General features: G+C 45.6%; 1 protein-coding gene across 5 annotated transcripts in view; it reads left to right on the top strand.

The window, feature by feature from the left end:
• Nucleotides 1-18,358, top strand: part of LOC141058325 (uncharacterized) — a 229,487-nt gene that overhangs the window by 68,145 nt on the left and 142,984 nt on the right. For 2 of the 5 annotated variants that reach the window (XM_073554535.1, XM_073554536.1), the window contains exons 2-6: nt 1,672-1,872; nt 5,210-5,301; nt 9,023-9,062; nt 9,359-9,413; nt 10,211-10,310. In XM_073554535.1, coding sequence (XP_073410636.1) covers nt 9,402-9,413; nt 10,211-10,310 — 112 coding nt within the window. In that variant the 5' untranslated portion in view covers nt 1,672-1,872; nt 5,210-5,301; nt 9,023-9,062; nt 9,359-9,401. The remainder of the gene's footprint in view (nt 1-1,671; nt 1,873-5,209; nt 5,302-9,022; nt 9,063-9,358; nt 9,414-10,210; nt 10,311-18,358) is intronic. The other 3 variants (XM_073554537.1, XM_073554539.1, XM_073554538.1) reach the window with 2 other exon arrangements.

Here is an 18,358-nt window from a genome sequence, read left to right as displayed (position 1 = left end):
ACGTTTAAATTAAAGCAGAATCAGAGCTGTCACGAATCCAAAAATGAATCGTGACAGTGCTGTTCAAAAGTTGCCATATACAACCCTGTTGTGGTGCACTCATTTTATTATGGTGGTCTGTGTTTTGGCATATTTCATCTGCAAAAACCTCAGCAAAAATAAAGCATAAAAAAATCAATAAAAAGTGTGCCACAAAACTCATGATTACAAATATCAAAAGGCTGATTGTCACTTCCAAGCAGAAGTCAGGTGTGAACGGGTGCCGGCTAGGAGTAGCCATCTCCATGTCTAGCCAACAAATAAAGTAACACTCTGTAGTGCTATAGCATGCAAATATGAAATATATGACATAACTGCATTACTGCAGTGGAAAATTAGAACAATTGAGAATACTTAGCACATAAATTGTCCAATTCATGTGTACCCGGCAGCCACGATGAGGTGATTCTCGTTGCTGGGAACCTGCCTAATGTGAATCTTCTGATGGGCTAAAGCCTACGTTTATATGGAAAGGTAGGATCTTGCTGTAATTAAAAATGCCTGAGGCTGAGGGGTGGAGTGCTCAGTCAGACAGCCAATGTATACAAATATCAAAAGACTGACCGTCACTTCTAAACAGAAATCAGGTGTGAACAGGTGCTTACTAAGAGCAGCCATCTCCATAGATAACCAGCAAACAAAGTAGCACTCTGTAGAGTTATAGTATGCAAACAGGCTACAGAATGCTACTTTATTTGTTTGTTATATATGGAGATCGCCTTATCATGGTTGCAGGGTACACATGAAATGGGCAATTTATGCACTATGTATTCTCAATTTTTCTAGTTTTCTAGTGCAGTTATGCAGTTCAAATTTCATATATTTCATATTTACATGCTATATTGACGCCCCCTGAAGAAGGACATCTACACCGAAACGTGCGTCGGAGTCCGCGTTTTCCTGCCCCCACCATCTGCAGCATGACGGGTAATTACCTTTTTTAGGTGCACACTCATTTACCTTATAATAGCTATTGCCTTCTCTATGTATTTTTACATGTAAATTTGGATATTAGTTTTCCAGTCTTCCCCAGCATAAAGCTCTCCCCTAGTCCTATCTAGGACTTATATTTGTGCTAGTGTCTTACAGCACACCCTATCTTTGGGTAACATTTCAGAGAGTTCCTAGCTATTGAAGACGCAGCATTATGCTCACTTTAGGGAGTTCCTTATGACTGGGGCCTAGCACTATGCTTTATATGTCTGGTATTACCTCCTCCTATAGGAGATTGGCATGACTATTTTTTCTATTCCCGTTTCATGTGCAGTTATTGTGGTGGTAGTTTATCTTGCTACAATCTAAGGTATTTAGGTCACTGAAATGATAGTTATTTTACCCTCTTACTACTCTTCTCTGCTCATGTATATATACCTCATGGTGCTTCTTTGTATGTACTGTTACTGTATGTCATATTTTTATGATTCATACATTTTGTATTCTTGCATATTAGCTTAGACTCTAGTTCTCTGCTTTTTTCATTGATACAGAGTGCTACTTTATTTGCTGGTTTGCAAAATTCATGTTTAGCAGCGTTTCATGCACTGAAAATGTGCTAATTAATTGACATGATGATTTTTGTAACATTCAATGCAAAACATGACATGTGTACTTTTGGTGCATTTTCTCATTTAGCATTTTGTAAGAAGATTTCAAGCATTTTATGTGCATTTTGGCATGGTATCTGCACAAAATAAAACACATAAAAATCTCAGTTTGATCAAAACCGGGTAAAAAGAATTTGAAAATTTAATGTGTAAATGACACTTTGAGGAGGATTTTGGATGACCTCAAAAAGCCTTACATGAAGAGATCAGAGCTGGGCAAAGATAATGGGTGAGTAAGGAAGAGAGAATTCCTTAGGATAGGCATTATCTGTATTTTGTGGTGTAAGGAGGTGGAGATGTGGTGCAAGGAGGTGTTGCCCATGTTCACCCTTGAAGACATGTGTATTGCTGTAATGTGTTATGATGTTTGTGTGTGTAAAACGATTTGCATTGCTATGTGATGAGGTTATGTTCTGCCCAGCAGCAGGAAGTTAATATGAAGAGATAGACTTAACATTTGGCACTAGCCCATTATGGGAGGGAATAGGTGAGGAGACAATGGAGAGTTTCATGTCAGAATGTCAGACAGGGAGGAGCCTTCAGTAGCAGCAAACCTCAGGTTTTGCTGTGTAGCAGAACTGCATGGAGTGGGTGTCACAGTGGCAAGAGGGAGACAAAGGAGCCAGATAGTAAGACCCTGTATAGAAGTGTGGTGCCCCTGAGGCTTCAGTTGCCACAGAGGTACTGCACCTTCTCCTAAGGTGTAGTGCCCCACCATCCAGGTAAGGTGGGAACTCCTTTCCACACTCCAACACCTGCATCCCACACACAGGATAGTTCAGAGGGGCCACATACAGCTTGAGGCTGGGGGTAGCAGAGCACCCTTCGTGGAACCCTGCTTCGTAACATGAGATGTGCTGAGAGGTGGGTGGAGTTAGTATAAAAGAAGGGGAAAGTAGGAAATTACAGGTCAGTCTCCCAAGAGGGAGTTGAGATCAGGTCAGTCTGACAGGAGGTCAGAGAAGGAGAGGAAGACAGTCAGTCAGGAGAGACTGAGGACTGGTCTGAGGAGAAGGAGTGCTGCAGCTGCCTCAGTGACCTGAGCCAGCTGGCACGGAAAGGAAGGAAAGGAGAAGAGACGTAGAACTGTAACCTACAGCTTCCATAGAAAGACAGAACAGATCGGAACGAAGGAGAACAGAAGGACGGTGGGAAGTGGGTTAGAGAGAAAGATAGCCCTTCCAGTCCAAAGCGCAAGGCCGGGGCCCGGTCCCCGAGGTTGATTGGACCTTTTATATCCAGCAACAGACACCGGTGGAGTAGTGAGCCGCTAACGCCTTACTCCCATCATAGACTTGGGACACAACAGCACTTGGATAGTGAGCCAGGACTCCTGAGTGAAGTCTCTGATAGAGGCTACAGCTGTCTGTCATACAAGTAGGGGTCATAGGAACCCGAGACAAGAGGCACTCCAGGGAACCACGGTACTGGGGTACTTCACACCTAAAAGCGCATTAATGGAGACGTTCAGGAATGTACATGTTGGCGGAGTGCTGGAGGGGAGAATCCTATCTTGCCTGGAGGTTGGCTGGAGCCCTGACCTGGAGAACACGGCACAGAGGCAGGCAGCTGTGTGAACTGCAGACTGTGAGTAAAGCTTTGGAACCGCATCCTCTGGTGTCCACCAGTTATTCCAGCATCGCTACACCCAGGTACCCGCACCTACACCAACTGTGCCTCCCCGCCATTACTACATCTACACTGCCCTGGGACTACAGTTCCACCTGTGGGGAGCTACACCATCTTTGCTGCACCACACCATCAGTCCCAGCGGATCTGCATGCAACGTTGGCTTAACATCATACTTGCCAAACACCACGGGTGGCGTCACGAACTATCCATATAAACTACATCACAAAACCACCATTTTATTGGGCGCCCAGAGACACGGACCGGGTCACCGCTGCTGTGACACATCCCCCTGACACCGGCCCGGTACCGAGTACCCCGCCAGCCCTGGGAGGGCGACCCAGAAGAGACACCTGGAAGAAAAGTGAGTAACAGTCTGGAGTTGGGACAGAAATAGTGAGGAAGGAAGAAGTATCGAGGCCTGGGGTAGGAAGCCTAGCGGGACGGAACAGAGTTACCTACCAGAAAGGTAACGGAACAAAAAGGGAAAGTTAAGCAAGACGAAGAGAAAATGCCCCACCTGGTAGTCCAGAGGCATCAGCAGGAAAAGAAAATGAGTAGCTGCTATATTAGCACAGAGATTTGTCTATGGAGAAAAAAACGTGTAACACGGGTTGGAGTATAGGATTCTTGCTTACTGGACTGGAGTGACGTTATTGAAAATGAGTGGAGATCTTAACTAGTGTGCTGGGCTGTGCAAAGAGTAGAGGAAGTAACCGAGAAAGATAGAGTGATTCCAAGAAAGGAGGCAATGTGTGTGATGATGTCTCTTGTTAAAATAACGTCCTTGAAGATAAATACCTACTATCTGCTGTATATAGCTCATACCAAGTTATTCTTCGGTAAAAATATTCTTATTTATGAACTATGGTCTTCCTCACTGAACTCTGTAACATCTGACCCTGGCCGGCTGAATACATCATCAAGATGCTGTCTGTAAGGGCGTATCAATACTACAGCTAAGGTCCGTGCACCCAGCCGGGACCCCTGCCTTTATGTAAGGTGCTGGGGAGTAAAGGGCCAGTCACACATAGCGACTCACCAGTGATCCCGACAACAATATGACCTTGTTAGGATCGCTGGTGTGTCGCTACATTATCGCTGGTGAGCTGTCAAACAGGCAGCTTCACCAGCGATCAGGACCAGCGACACGCGGGTAAAAAGCGACGCACGTCGCTTAGTTACCCACAGTGTATCTTAGTTACCAGCGCGCTGATGCAGGGAGCTGGTAACCAAGGTACACATCGGGTTTCTAAGGGGCGCGTGGCACTTAGAAACCCGATGTGTACCTTGGTTACCAGCTCCCTGCATCAGCGCGCTGGTAACTAAGGTACACATCGGGTTTCTAGGCACTGCGCGTCCCTTAGAAACCCGATGTTTACCCTAGATACCAGTGTGCACTGCAGGGCGGGAGGTGGCGGCAGAGCGGCGCACTTACAGACCGAAGTAGCAGATAGCAGAGCTACTAAGATCTGACTGTGCGCCGCTCTGCCGCCACCTCCCGCCCTGCAGTGCACGCTGGTATCTAGGGTAAACATCGGGTTTCTAAGAGCCCCACAGCTCTTAGAAACCCGATGTTTACGTTGGATACCAGCGTGCAGCGTCGCTCATCGTTGGCTCCCGCTGCCACACGCAGCGATGCGTGCTGGCCAGCTGGAAACAGTGATGAAAAACGGCCCAGGACCATCCAGCACGATCAGCGATTACCGGCAGGGGGGCCGATCGCTGCTGGATGTCACACACAGCGATCTCGCAGGCGAGATCGCTGATGTGTCACAAAATCAGCGATCTCGCCAGCGCGATCGCTGTGTGTAACGGGGCCTTAAGAGACGAGTGCCTCGTCCAAGCCAACTTCCCCCGCCACATTACAATGGAAAATTGCTATCAATGTTTGCTCAAGATTAACAATGTTTTTTTCCTGCTGGCGACAATTACAGGAATTCCGAAATGAAAGTGAAAGAATCATCTGAAGTATAAAAGAGTCCTGTATGTTGTGTTACTAGTAGTCTAAGGAAGAACCAGCTGTCTTGTAAGTAGTGTATATTTTAATGCAGTGTTCACAATGATAGTTTATTAGATTAAGTTTCTGTGCTACTTTTTCTTCATTGCTTCAAAAAAAATACTTAGGAGCAATACGCTTCACGCAACTCTTTCCTCCCTTTCAGAATCAATAGCGCACCAAACGGCAGCAATGCATTGCTCTTTTCATTTGATTTTCATTTGGTGTACTACTCATAATAGATTGGTACTGAAATGCAAAAAATTAGAAAAAACATTGTCTTAAGCCACGTCCACACGTTCAGTATTCGGTAAGTATTTTATATCAGTATTTGTAAGTCAAAACCAGGAGTGGGTGATAAATACAGAAGTGGTGACCGCATTTCTATTCTATTTTTCCTCTGAATTTTTCACTCCTGATTTTTTCTTACAAATACTGATGTATTAAAATTAAAGATAACCTCAAATCTTTGCAAAATAAAAAGTGCATGTGTCCAAAACACGTTTGCCTTGATTTTTTAACATATTTTTTAGTTGTGGTGGTTTTGGGTCGCCCTCCCAGGGCTGTGGGGTACTCGGTACCGTGCCGGTATCAGCGGGATGTGTCACAGAAGCGGTGACCCGGACCGTGGCCCTGGGCGCCCAAATCAACGGAGGAAAGTGTAATGGTTTTGAATGAATAGTTTGTGACACCACTTGTGGTGTTCGGCAAGTGAGGTGTTAGGCCGATGCTGCATGCAGATCCTCTGGGGCTGATGGTGTGTTGTAGCCAAGATGGTGAAGCTCCCCACAGGTGGAGCTGTAGCCCCAGGGCAGTATAGATGTTGGGGCAGAGGAGAGACGCAGACCTCCGGGCCGTGTCCTCCGGGTCAGAGACTCAGTCAACCTCCAGGCAAGATAGGACTCTCCCTTCCAACACTCCGCCAACATGTGCCTTTCTGAACGTCTCCTCTATAGCACCTTTAAGTGTGAAGCTCTCCTAGTACTGAGTTACACTGGAGTTCCTCCTAACAGAGGTTCCCAAGAACTCTACTTGTACGGCATGAATTCAATATGAAATCACTGCACACGTGGAATATGCTCAAAGTGAACTTTTTATTTAACTTGACGGTGATGAAGCGACAGCCACTGGCTCCTTTTCACTAGCACCGAAGACTCAACTTTCCAGTCGAGTGCTAACCATCCCTAGTATCTACTTGTACGGCAGACAGCTGTAGCCTGCTTCGGGGACTCCCTTCTCCTGAGTCCCGGCTCACTATCCAAGTTGCTGTTGTGCCCCAAGTCTTAGATGGGAGTAGTGCATTTACAGCCCACTACTCCACCGGTGTCTGCTACAGAACCTTAAGTGTTCATTCAACCTCGGGGACCGGGCCCCGGCCTTGCGCTTAGAACCTATAGGCAGGGTCCTTCCTCTAACCCAAGTCCTCTCTGTTCTCTTATACTCCTTTGTTCCGTACTTGTCTTTCTTTCTTATGGAAGCTTAGGTTACAGTTCAATGTCTTTCTCCTTCTTTCCTTTCCCGTGCCAGCTGGCTCAGGTCACTGAGGCAGCTGCAGGACTCCTTCCTCCATCCTTTCTTCCAGGGATCCCCACTCCTCTCCGAGTGGCTTCCTTCCTCAGACTTCCCGTCTGACTGACCTGTAATCCTAAACCTTCCTGCTCTTTTATGTATTCTAAACTCCACCCACCTCCCAGCACGTTTAGTGTTCCAAGCAGGGAACCACCAAAGGTGCTCTGCTACCCTCTGAGCAAGGAACCGCAATGTGGTTTTGCTGAACTACTCTGTTGTGTGGGATGCGAGTGTTGGAGTGTGGTCAGGAGTTCCCACCTTACCTGGATGGTGGGACACTACACCTTAGGAGAAGGTGCAGTACCTCTGTTGTGACTGAGCCTCAGTGGCACCACAGTTTTCTTTCTCCTTTTGGAATATTTTTGTTACAATAAAATTTTGGATTTTTATTGTCACGCTGTGACAGTAGGATAGTCGGGGAAGAGGGACACTATATTGTCCTTTGTCCTTTAATCTAGGGAGGCCCTAGTCTATACATCATCCAGGGTTACTCCTGAAGGTGGGGATGCCCAGGTTTCATATCACTCTGTACTCCTTTGATATCCTATGCAGCTCCCTTCCTCCCCCAGGGAGGAAAGGGGAAAGAGTAAAAGGGAAACACCTGCTGGACAGACAGGGGGAAACCAAGGCACAATCAAATGACAGACACACAGGATAAAATCCAAAGGGAAAATGGGTGCACAGTAAAGAAGCAGAAAAGCAACATGAAAGATGAAAGAATGCCAGAAGGGTAAGGTAGAGGTATTCACAACAAACTGCAAACAGCAATCTCAAGATACCAACAGCGACTCTCCAGAACACTTTCTCCAAAAAAGCCAGGAACAGAATGAAAATTCTATTGCTGTCATGAAGGGAAGCCAGACACAGTTTTATATAATGGAAGGGTGTGGTTCCAATAAGCAGAACAGCCAGTAGACCGTAAGGAATTCTAAACCCTTTCCATGCCACAAGAAACCTGTTAACTCATGAATGGCTATGTAGATTTTAAAGAGGACCTGTGCTCAGCTAATCATTGTGATATTCTAATCTCAGATATTCCACAGTTAGCTTTTTTATGTATCTGTGTCAGCAGCGGGGTCCTCTTTGGTTTCCTGTCATAGCGTTTAATTTAATTTAAATGTCAACCGATAGTTCGCACTGACACTGATGCACCCTTAGCCTACAGGACAGCTTGAATTTTTTTGGACCATGATTGGGGCTGCTTATCCACGATTCGGTCTATCCTGTGTTGCAACCTTTAATCAATTTTTCTCTGCCGTCCACATCTAGGGAGATTGTCATGATCCAGACCGGGTTTTGAGTCCTATCTTTGCCTTTTCCCGGTCTGGTCATGTCAAGGGTTAACTTGTCTCGGCCTCGTTCTGGTGCCAGGCCGACTAGTTCTCTCCACTGCATCCTGCAGGCAGTGTCAATTATAGTTTCTGCCTACGGCGTGAGTAGCTGACTCTGCTTATACCCTTCTTTGTCCTGCTGCTTTGGCTTACTGTGCCCACGTCTGTTATTCCCCTCTCCCCGTCCTGACTCCTGTGTTCCCCCTTCGTGCTTGGACTCCCTGGTACTTGATTCGGCTTGGACCCTGACCAGCTTTTTGTCTCTTGTCTTTGGTATTTCCGCTCCTGACCACTACTGCCTTTTTTTGCTTGTTTCTGACTCTGTGTTTGTTAATTCCTTTGGTACTTCGCTACTGCCTAATATCAACCCGGCTTGTTTGACCATTCTGCTGCCACCTGGTGGTAGCCTCGCTGCTGCACTGCAAGTCTGCTCATGCAGTGTACAGGTCTTCCTCCATGCTGTTGCCATCTAGTGGAGCTTGCATCTACCTGCATAAGCAGCAGCGTGACATTACTGTCATGATCCAGACCGGTCAAGAATCAGACAGAGAAAAGTTAACCCTTGACATGCCCAAACCAGGAAAAGAGGAAGACCGGACTCACAACCCGGTCTGGATCATGACAGTGATTAGCTACGGTGCCATGGGTTGTAAACTTCTTGATTATGTTGCGCACCGTGGACAAAGGAACATCAAGATCTCTGGAGATGGACTTTGTTGATATTTTTCAACAATTTTAGTTCTCAAGTCTTCAGACAGTTCTCCTCTTTCTGTTCTCTATGCTAAGCGTGGCACACACAGACACACAATGCAAAGACTGAGTAAAATTCTCCCATTTTTATCTGATTTCAGGTATGATTTTCCTTTAGCCCAAACCTGTTACTTGCCACAGGTGAGTTTGAGCGAGCATCAAATGCATGAAACTAAGTTGCTTACCCACAATTTGGAAAAGGTGCCCAAATATTTTTTGGACCATTTTGGGGGGGTTTGTGTGAAATTATGTCCAATTTGACTTCTTTTTTTTTGTTTTGTTCCAATGCACAGTAAATAAACTTGTGTATAAGAAAACATGAGCAATTGCAATTATTTTCTGGGAGAAATACTTAATTTCATTTTTTGGAGTGCCAATACTTTCGCCAAGAATGTTTACTTGCTATTTAAACTCATATCTATTTCTATATTCTATAGGCAAATTTATAGAAGTGAAAGGAATCCATAGAAAACAGGAGCCATGACATGCAAGGTAAGTGCAGATGGCAGGTCTACAGGTCTACTTTACATTACTTGAGTATTATCATTAACATAATTTTTGAAGAACAAAAGTCAATTGCAAAACTTGTCATCTTTCACTTTTGCATTCTAATTAGAAAATCCAACATGTATTTGTGTGTGCATGTGGCTTCCCAATTATCCCTATAGAAATGCTGGCCAAAGTATCTCTATAACTGCCATACACAGTTCATAACTTGTAATGTTTGAAATAGCCTTTAAATAATGTTTGACTTTAATAAAAATACACAAATACAGAATAGACATTACACAAGTTATGAAAAAACTTAATTTGCTTGGTATGCATAAAATCCTCGGTCCTTATTCAAATTAGATGCAGAGAACCCAGTTTACTATCACATCTGCACCTGTTTTTAACACTTTTTTTATGTTTTGGTCCTTTTTTTTATTTGTACCAAATTCACCTTTCGACTTTTCAAAAAGTTGCAATTTGACACAAATGTACTCCAGTCCTATCCTGAAGTGATTGTATTGTCGCCAGGAATTTTTGCATAATTTTGTCCTGCAAAACATGTGACTTTTTGCGCTAAAAAAGTAGTACATTTAGTTAAAGACATAAAAGAGAGCATTTTTGACTCTGTGCAAATTCATGGCCACAAGCACTATTTTAATAACTTTACCCCCACCTCAAAAAACAAAAACAAACAACAAACACCACAATATAAAGTACATCTTCAACTACCTAAGGAGGAAGAGAAAATTTATTTCTAGCAATGGATATGCTTTAAATTCATATTGTTTTTCTCAAAGGGACCTTTACCACAACCTGGCGATTTGATTGAATTTTACCATTTTTATTATCATCATTGGGGAGTATGTGTTGAAGACGGGAAAGTTGTTCATTTAACAGGTAAGGCCTCCTTCATATGTCCTGGTAATTCCTGTACAGGAAAAAAAAACAGTATTGGTGAGATCCATTGTCCATATGCCATCCTTATGTGCGCATGTGACATCCGTGTGACATCGGTGTATCCGTTTGCTGTCCATGTGTCACATCTGTGTGTGTAAATGTGTACATGTGACATGTACCTGTCACGATGTGACTGGCCCTGTGTGACACGACCCAGCAATTGGTCGGTCACCAAACAGCAAACAAACAAGGGAACACTAGGGAAAGATATAACAAAACAAGGTAAGACAAACAACACTTAGTTTTCTCTGCTGCAATGCACCACACAGCAGAGTAAGGCACCTGATCACAGCATTCAGCTGAAGCACCACTGCACCAGAAAGCTCCTGTTTTCACCACGGTTGGTTTCCAAAAGGACCTGTATAACCAACAGTCAGCTGATGCCTCAGGTGACCTTTTAAAGGAAGGTGGGAGTCGTCACCACCTGTATCAGCAAACTCACCAGCCATGTAGTTACACCAGCGGCCACCGGGGGGAAAAAATGATATTATCCCCCGATGGCCTGAAAGGAAAAAAGTTTATATATGAGAATCCAGATCTGACATAGATCCAAAAATGGATCGTGACAGTACCCTTCCCTCAATGAGGGGCCTCTGGACCCTCAACACACCTCACGAGAAAACAACCAACAATGAGGATGCCTCGTTCCACCAGAGTTCATCTCGGCAGTCACCTGACTCTCAGATTTATGGCAAACATGGACCAATGGAGGTGACAACGTATGCTCCGGAGGCGCCACAAATCTCCAGATTGCCGACATGGGGAATGAGTTGTGTATGGGCATTACTGGGGGTAACTCCAGCTGGTTGGTCCCCGGGCCGAGAATGGACGACACCCGATACGGCCCGATCACCCGAGAACTCCAGTCTCCAGCAGCACACTTCCACCGGATGTTTTTGGTGGACACCCATACGTACTCACTCACACACAGGTCCGGACCTGAATTTTTATTGCCATGCACAACTTTGCCACAAGATGGTGAACTCTTCACAGAGCCGGCAACAGAGGCATCCCCCTGTGTCGTCACACTCACACCCCACCATGCTCAGAAGGAACCACCACCTTCCTCTGACCCTTCCTCCTACGAGGACTCTGACACTCAGGGTTAGCATGTGGTGAGGGTTGAGACTTGCCCCTTCTCCTTGGCAGCACCTCTGGTGCCCCCACTGGAGAAGAAGGGGACGGTTGCAGAATGACGGCAGAAACAGTAGCCCCTGGGCAGCAGCCCTCACACGACTGATCCCAGCTGACTACTTCACTGGACCGCCAATCTATGACTGGATTGTATCTTTTCAACCAAGGGAGGCCTAAAATGATGGGTGTTGGCATTCCCCCCAAGACGTAGCATGACAGGGACTCTTCATGATGAGTCCCCATATGCAGATGTATATTATCCACGACTTGGTGTAAGGATAATGTAAGATATGACTTCTCCGAAACATTCCAGAATCTTCCATTCTCTACACTACAGATGAGACTTTTGCCTGTCAGCCCCTGCGACCCCCTTCCTCCCCACAGCTCACACACACCAGTGTAAATTCTCTGCTTGCCGCTCTGTGCAATCTGAGATCCCAGTGAGGATTCTCCCTCCCCCCTCCCCTCAGCTCACGCACAAAGCCAGGAAAGAATGTCCTTTGTCCTCACCATGCGGCGAATTCAAGTATGGGAAATATTAAAGAGGCCAGATCTCTGAAACAATTCACGGCAGAGATATGAAAATTACATATCTGCATAGGGCACTGTTGTGAGTTCATTTTTCCCTTCACCTTTGAGGTCTGATGAACTCCCTCCTCTGGTGAAGGAAGGTAGTGAGGCTGATTACCAAACACCTGGGCAGCTAGATGATGGCTGGGTGGCTGGAATTGAGGACTGGATATAAGGCAGCAGACGTCCTTCTGCCTTGCTGGTGATCCTGCTGGATTCTTGGAGACCAGTCTGATTCCTGCTTCTCAAAGCTAAGTTTTTCTGCTCTGCTTTGTACACTTCAGTTTTGTTTTTGTTTTGCCTTGTTTTTTGGGAGTTCTGCCATCCCCGGCCGGGGGTGAGCTGAATTCCATTTTTGTCTCTGATCTGTTGATCTTTTGCTCTGTCTTCAGAATATACCTGAGTGCTGATTTAGTCTTTTGAAGCCTAGCGACTTCAGGGCCTGTTTTTCCTATCAGTCGGTTGGCACATTTTGGATAGGGTTTTTGCGGATGGCAGACAGCAGCTTTCCTATCCTGTCCTATTTTAGCTAGCTTGGGCCCCATCATTTGCTCAACCTATCTTTCTAGCTGTGTGTTTTCATCTTGCTTCACCGTCATTATATGTTGGGGGCTGCCTATTGCTTTGGGGTCTGCTCTGGGGCAGTTTAGTTTTTCCCCTTTCTGTCTTTAGGCTATGTAGTTCTCCGGCTGTGATCGAGGGGTCTAGGGCACCGTAGGAACCCCCCACGGCTACTGCTAGTTGTTGTGGATAGGTTCAGGGGTCTGCAATCTGATAGCTGCCAACCTCTCTGGTTTTTCTGGACTTAGCTAGTATTTTGTTTTTTCCTCCTTCGGTGACTCATCATAACAGAATCACCAGCCATACCGCAGATCCTAGGGTACTCAATAGCAGGAGAGAATTGTAAAAAAAAAAAAAAGTGTCAGAATTTTTTTTTTGTGCATATTTTTTCCTCTATATCTCTGAGGCTGTAGGGGGAATTTTTCTCTCAATGGAGATGAAGCAATTGTCTGATCATGTGGAGCAGCTCGCTGCTGAAGTGCGGGGAATTTCCGCCTATCTTGCTCATTCACATGCTGCTGAACCAAAGATTCCTACTCCTGATGTGTTTTTTGGGGATCGGCCTAAATTCTTGAATTTCAAGAATAATTGTAAATTATTTTTTGCCTTGAAGCCTAACTCGTCGGGGAACTCCGCGCAGCAAGTTAAAATTGTCATCTCTTTGCTGCGCGGCGATCCCCAGGATTGGGCGTTTTCTTTGAAACCTGATGATCCTATTCTGAATAATGTGAACGCATTTTTTCAAGCCTTGGGTTTGTTGTATGATGAACCTAATGCTATTGATCAGGCTGAAAAGACCTTGTTGGCATTAAGCCAGGGTCGGGATTCGGCAGAGTTGTACTGTCAAAAAGTCCGAAAGTGGGCGGTCCTTACTACCTGGAATGATGGTGCCTTGGCAGCCCTCTTTCGGAAGGGTTTGTCAGAAACTGTAAAGGATACTATGGTGGGATTTCCTGTTCCCTCTGGTCTTGACGATTCTATGTCATTAGCCATTCAGGTGGATCGGCGTTTACGTGAACGCAAAACTACACGAGAGGTGATGCCACCTGTTGAACAAATGTCTGAACCTATGCAATGTGATGGAGTTTTGTCTAGGGCGCAACGTCAGGAGTTCAGAAGGCGTAATAAGCTGTGTTTTTTTGTGGAGATGCCTCGCATATTATTTCTGTCTGCCCTAAACGAGAGAAACGTTGTGCACACACGTTTTCTGTGGGTGGTGTTCAACCTAAGTTTCTTCTGGCAATTACTCTGATCTGCTCCCTGTCCACATTTTCCGCCAAGGCTTTTGTGGATTCGGGAGCAGCTCTGAACCTGATGGACTTGGATTTTGCTAAACGTTGTGGATTTCCTATGACACCTCTGCGGACGCCTATCCCTTTGAGGGGTATTGATGCTACTCCTTTGGCAAAGAATAAACCTCAGTTTTGGACCCAGGTGGTAATGCGGGTCACCCCAGACCATCAAGAAAATTGCAGATTTTTGGTGTTGCATAATTTGCATGATACCATTGTTCTGGGGTTTCCCTGGTTGCAAATCCATAATCCAGTTCTGGATTGGAAATCTTTGTCTGTGGTGAGCTGGGGTTGTCGGTGTGCCCTTAGTGATGCTCCTGTTTTCTCCACCTCTTCCCAGTCGCATGATGTTCCTGACTATTTGGCTGACTTTTATGATGTATTTAGTGAGAATGAGTCTGCATCTCTGCCTCCACATAGGAGTAATGACTGTGCAATTGAGCTGAACCCGGGGTGTAAATTCCCCAAGGGTCGGCTTTTCAATTTATCTGTACCCGAGCACGAGGCTATGCGATCCTATATTAAGGAGTCGTTGGAGAAGGGTCATATTAGACCATCCTCTTCACCCTTAGGTGCTGGTTTTTTTTTCGTGGCTAAAAAGGATGGTTCATTAAGGCCTTGTATTGACTATCGTGCCCTCAACAAAATTACTGTTAAATATCAGTATCCGTTACCTCTGATTTCTGATCTATTCTCCAGAGTTAAAGGTGCTTGCTGGCTTACCAAGCTTGACCTCAGGGGGGGCATATAATCTTATTTGCATTAAGCATGGGGGTGAATGGAAGACGGCGTTTAATACTCCGGAGGGACATTTTGAGTACCTGGTGATGCCTTTTGGGCTCACTAATGCCCCTTCTGTCTTCCAGTGCTTCATGAACGATATATTCCGAGACTTTGTGGATAAATTTTTGATTATCTATCTGGATGATATTTTGATCTTCTCCAAGAATTGGGACTCTCATGTGGAACATGTTCGGACTGTGTTCCGGAGTTTGAGGGAGAATTCCCTGTATGTCAAGGGATCGAAATGCCTTTTTGGGGTACAGAGGATTTCATTTTTGGGATTTATTTGTCTCCGTCAACTATTGAAATGGACCCGGCCAAGGTACAGGTCATTTATGATTAGGTTCAGCCCACTTCTTTGAAGGCCCTCCAGAAGTTTTTGGGTTTTGCTAATTTTTATCGGAAATTTATAGCTAATTTTTATGGTATTGCCAAGCCATTGACTGATTTGACTAGGAAGGGTGCTGATGTGCTGAATTGGTCTCCGGAGGCTGTTTCTTCCTTTCAGGAGCTGAAGCGAAGATTCACTTCTGCTCCGGCTTTGCGGCAACCTGATGTCTCACTCCCGTTTCAGGTGGAGGTGGACGCTTCTGAGATTGGTGCAGGAGCGGTGTTGTCCCAAAAAGATCCTGTGACATCTAAAATGAATCCTTGTGCTTTCTTTTCCCGAAAGTTCTCCCCATCCGAACGTAACTATGATGTGTGGAATCGGGAACTGTTGGCCATGAAATGGGCATTTGAGGAGTGGAGACATTGGTTGGAGGGAGCCAAACACCAAGTCGTGGTCCTTACTGACCACAAGAATTTGATTTACTTGGAGTTGGCCAAGCGCTTGAATCCAAGACAGGCTAGGTGGGCCTTGTTTTTCACACGTTTTGATTTTGTGGTCTCTTTTCTTCCGGGCACTAAGAATGTCAAGGCAGACGCCCTCTCTAGGAGTTTCCTTGCTGATTCTCCTGTTGTGACTAAGCCTGCTACCATCTTAGGCGAGGGGGTAGTTCTTTCTGCCATCTCGCCCGATTTGAGACATGCTCTGGAAGAGTTTCAGGAGGACAAACCTGAGCGTTGTCCCAGTAGAAAGTTGTATGTTCCTGACCAGTGGAGGAAGAGAGTGATGTCTGAAGTTCATTGCTCTGCAGTGGCTGGTCATCCAGGTATTTTTGGTACTAGAGATCTGGTGAGTCGGTCTTTTTGGTGGCCCGCCTTGTCTCGTGATGTCAGGAATTTTGTGCAGTCCTGTGGGACTTGCTCCCGGTCTAAACCTTGTTCTCGCTCTAGTGGCTTGTTGATGCCTTTGCCGGTCCCCAGGAGGCCATGGACCCATATTTCAATGGATTTTATCTCTGATATGCCTGTCTCTCAGAGAATGACTGTTATTTGGGTGATTTGTGATAGATTCTCTAAGATGGTCCATCTTGTACCACTCCCTAAGTTGCCATCTTCCTCTGAGTTGGTGCCCTTGTTTTTGCAACAGGTGGTTCGCTTGCACGGGAATCCTGAGAACATTGTATCTGACAGAGGAGTTCAGTTTGTGTCTAGATTTTGGAGGACTTTCTGTTACAAGCTGGGAATTCAGTTGTCCTTCTCCTCTGCGTTTCACCCTCAGACCAATGGGCAGACAGAGAGAACAAACCAGACTTTGGAGTCGTATTTGAGATGTTTTATTTCTGCCGATCAGGATGATTGGGTTTCATTTTTCCCTTGGCCGAATTTGCTTTAAATAATAGAGCTAGTTCTGCCACTTTGATGTCACCTTTTTTTTGTAACTTTGGGTTTCACCCTCGATTTTCTTCAGGGCAGGTGGAGCCTTCTTCCTGCCCAGGTGTTGACACTGTGGTGGAGAGAATGCACCAGATCTGGGACCAAGTAGTGGATAAGTTGTCTCTCTCCCAGGAAAAGGCCCAGCGGTTTTCCAACCAGCGTAGGACCGTTGGTCCCCAGTTTAAGGTGGGTGATATGGTTTAGTTGTCATCAAAAAATATAGCTATGAAGGTGGCTTCTCCTAAGTTTAAGCCTAGATTTATTGGACCTTACAAGATTTTGGAGATTATTAATCCGGTCCCTTTTCGGTTGGCTCTTCCTGTCACATTTAAAATTCATAATGTGTTTCATAAGTCCTTGTTGAAGAGGTTTGTTGAACCATTAGTTCCTGTGGTGGCACCTCCTGACCCTGTATTGGTTGAAGGTAACATGGAATATGAGGTAGAGAAGATACTGGATTCCCGTCTGGCTAGATGGAGACTCCAGTATTTGGTTAAGTGAAAGGGTTATGGTCAGCAGGACAATTCCTGGGTCTCTGCCTCTGATATTCATGCCGAAAGATTGGTGCGTGCCTTTCATCGGGCTCACCCGGATCGCCCTGGTGGTATGGATGAGGGTTCGGTGACCCCTCCTCAAGGGGGAGGTACTGTTGTGAGTTCATTTTTCCCTTCACCGTTGAGGTCTGATGAACTCCCTCCTCTGGTGAAGAAAGGTAGTGAGGCTGATTACCAAACACCTGTGCAGCTAGATGATGACTGGGTGGCTGGAATTGAGGACTGGATATAAGGCAGCCGACGCCCTTCTGCCTTGCTGGTGATTCTGATGGATTCTTGGAGACCAGTCTGATTCCTGCGTCTCAAAGCTAAGTTTTTCTGCTCTGCTTTGTACACTTCAGTTTTGTTTTTGTTTTGCCTTGTTTTTTGGGAGTTCTGCCATCCTTGGCCGGGGGTGAGCTGAATTCCATTTTTGTCTCTGATCTGTTGATCTTTTGCTCTGTCTTCAGAATATACCTGAGTGCTGATTTAGTCTTTTGAAGCCTAGCGACTTCAGGGCCTGTTTTTCCTATCAGTCGGTTGGCACATTTTGGATAGGGTTTTTGCGGATGGCAGACAGCAGCTTTCCTATCCTGTCCTATTTTAGTTAGCTTGGGCTCCATCATTTGCTCAACCTATCTTTCTATCTGTGTTAGTGTTTTCATCTTGCTTCACCGTCATTATATGTTGGGGGCTGCCTATTGCTTTGGGGTCTGCTCTGGGGCAGTTTAGTTTTTCCCCTTTCTGTCTTTAGGCTATGTAGTTCTCCGGCTGTGATCGAGGGGTCTAGGGCACCGTAGGAACCCCCCACGGCTACTGCTAGTTGTTGTGGATAGGTTCAGGGGTCTGCAATCCGATAGCTGCCAACCTCTCTGGTTTTTCTGGACTTAGCTAGTATTTTGTTTTTTCCTCCTTCGGTGACTCATCATAACAGGGCACCGAGCCTGCTTTCTAGCCCATAATTTTCACGGTTCTAGCACCCACAGAATCGGAGAAATGGATTTCTCCTAAACGGTGTGACATAATTACTGCATGCTTGGTGTTGAATTATTGCTTTCAACAGGCTGGAAAAGATGAGACTATGTGCGTGTTTATACAAGGTACCCTCTGCGAGATATAGTTATTATAAGTTTTGTAGTCATATTGTAACTCCAAGAGCAGGGGGAGGACCATCACCAGACTGCCCTTTTATGATGTCATGACCCAGAACTGTTGTGAGTTCGCTTTCTGGCCTACCTCTGGTTTCTACTGAAGGTAGTGGAGCTGGTCTTATTGACAGAGGGGTTGCGAGTTCTCTTTCTGGGCTCCCTCTGGTGGTTACTGGAGGTAATGGAGCTGATCTGATTAACAGAGG

This window comes from Dendrobates tinctorius, unplaced genomic scaffold, assembly GCF_039654945.1.
Source record: "Dendrobates tinctorius isolate UK_male_01 unplaced genomic scaffold, ASM3965494v1 ptg000211l, whole genome shotgun sequence".
Taxonomy (NCBI): Eukaryota; Metazoa; Chordata; class Amphibia; order Anura; family Dendrobatidae; genus Dendrobates; species Dendrobates tinctorius.
This window is presented reverse-complemented; position numbering and strand designations above follow the sequence as displayed.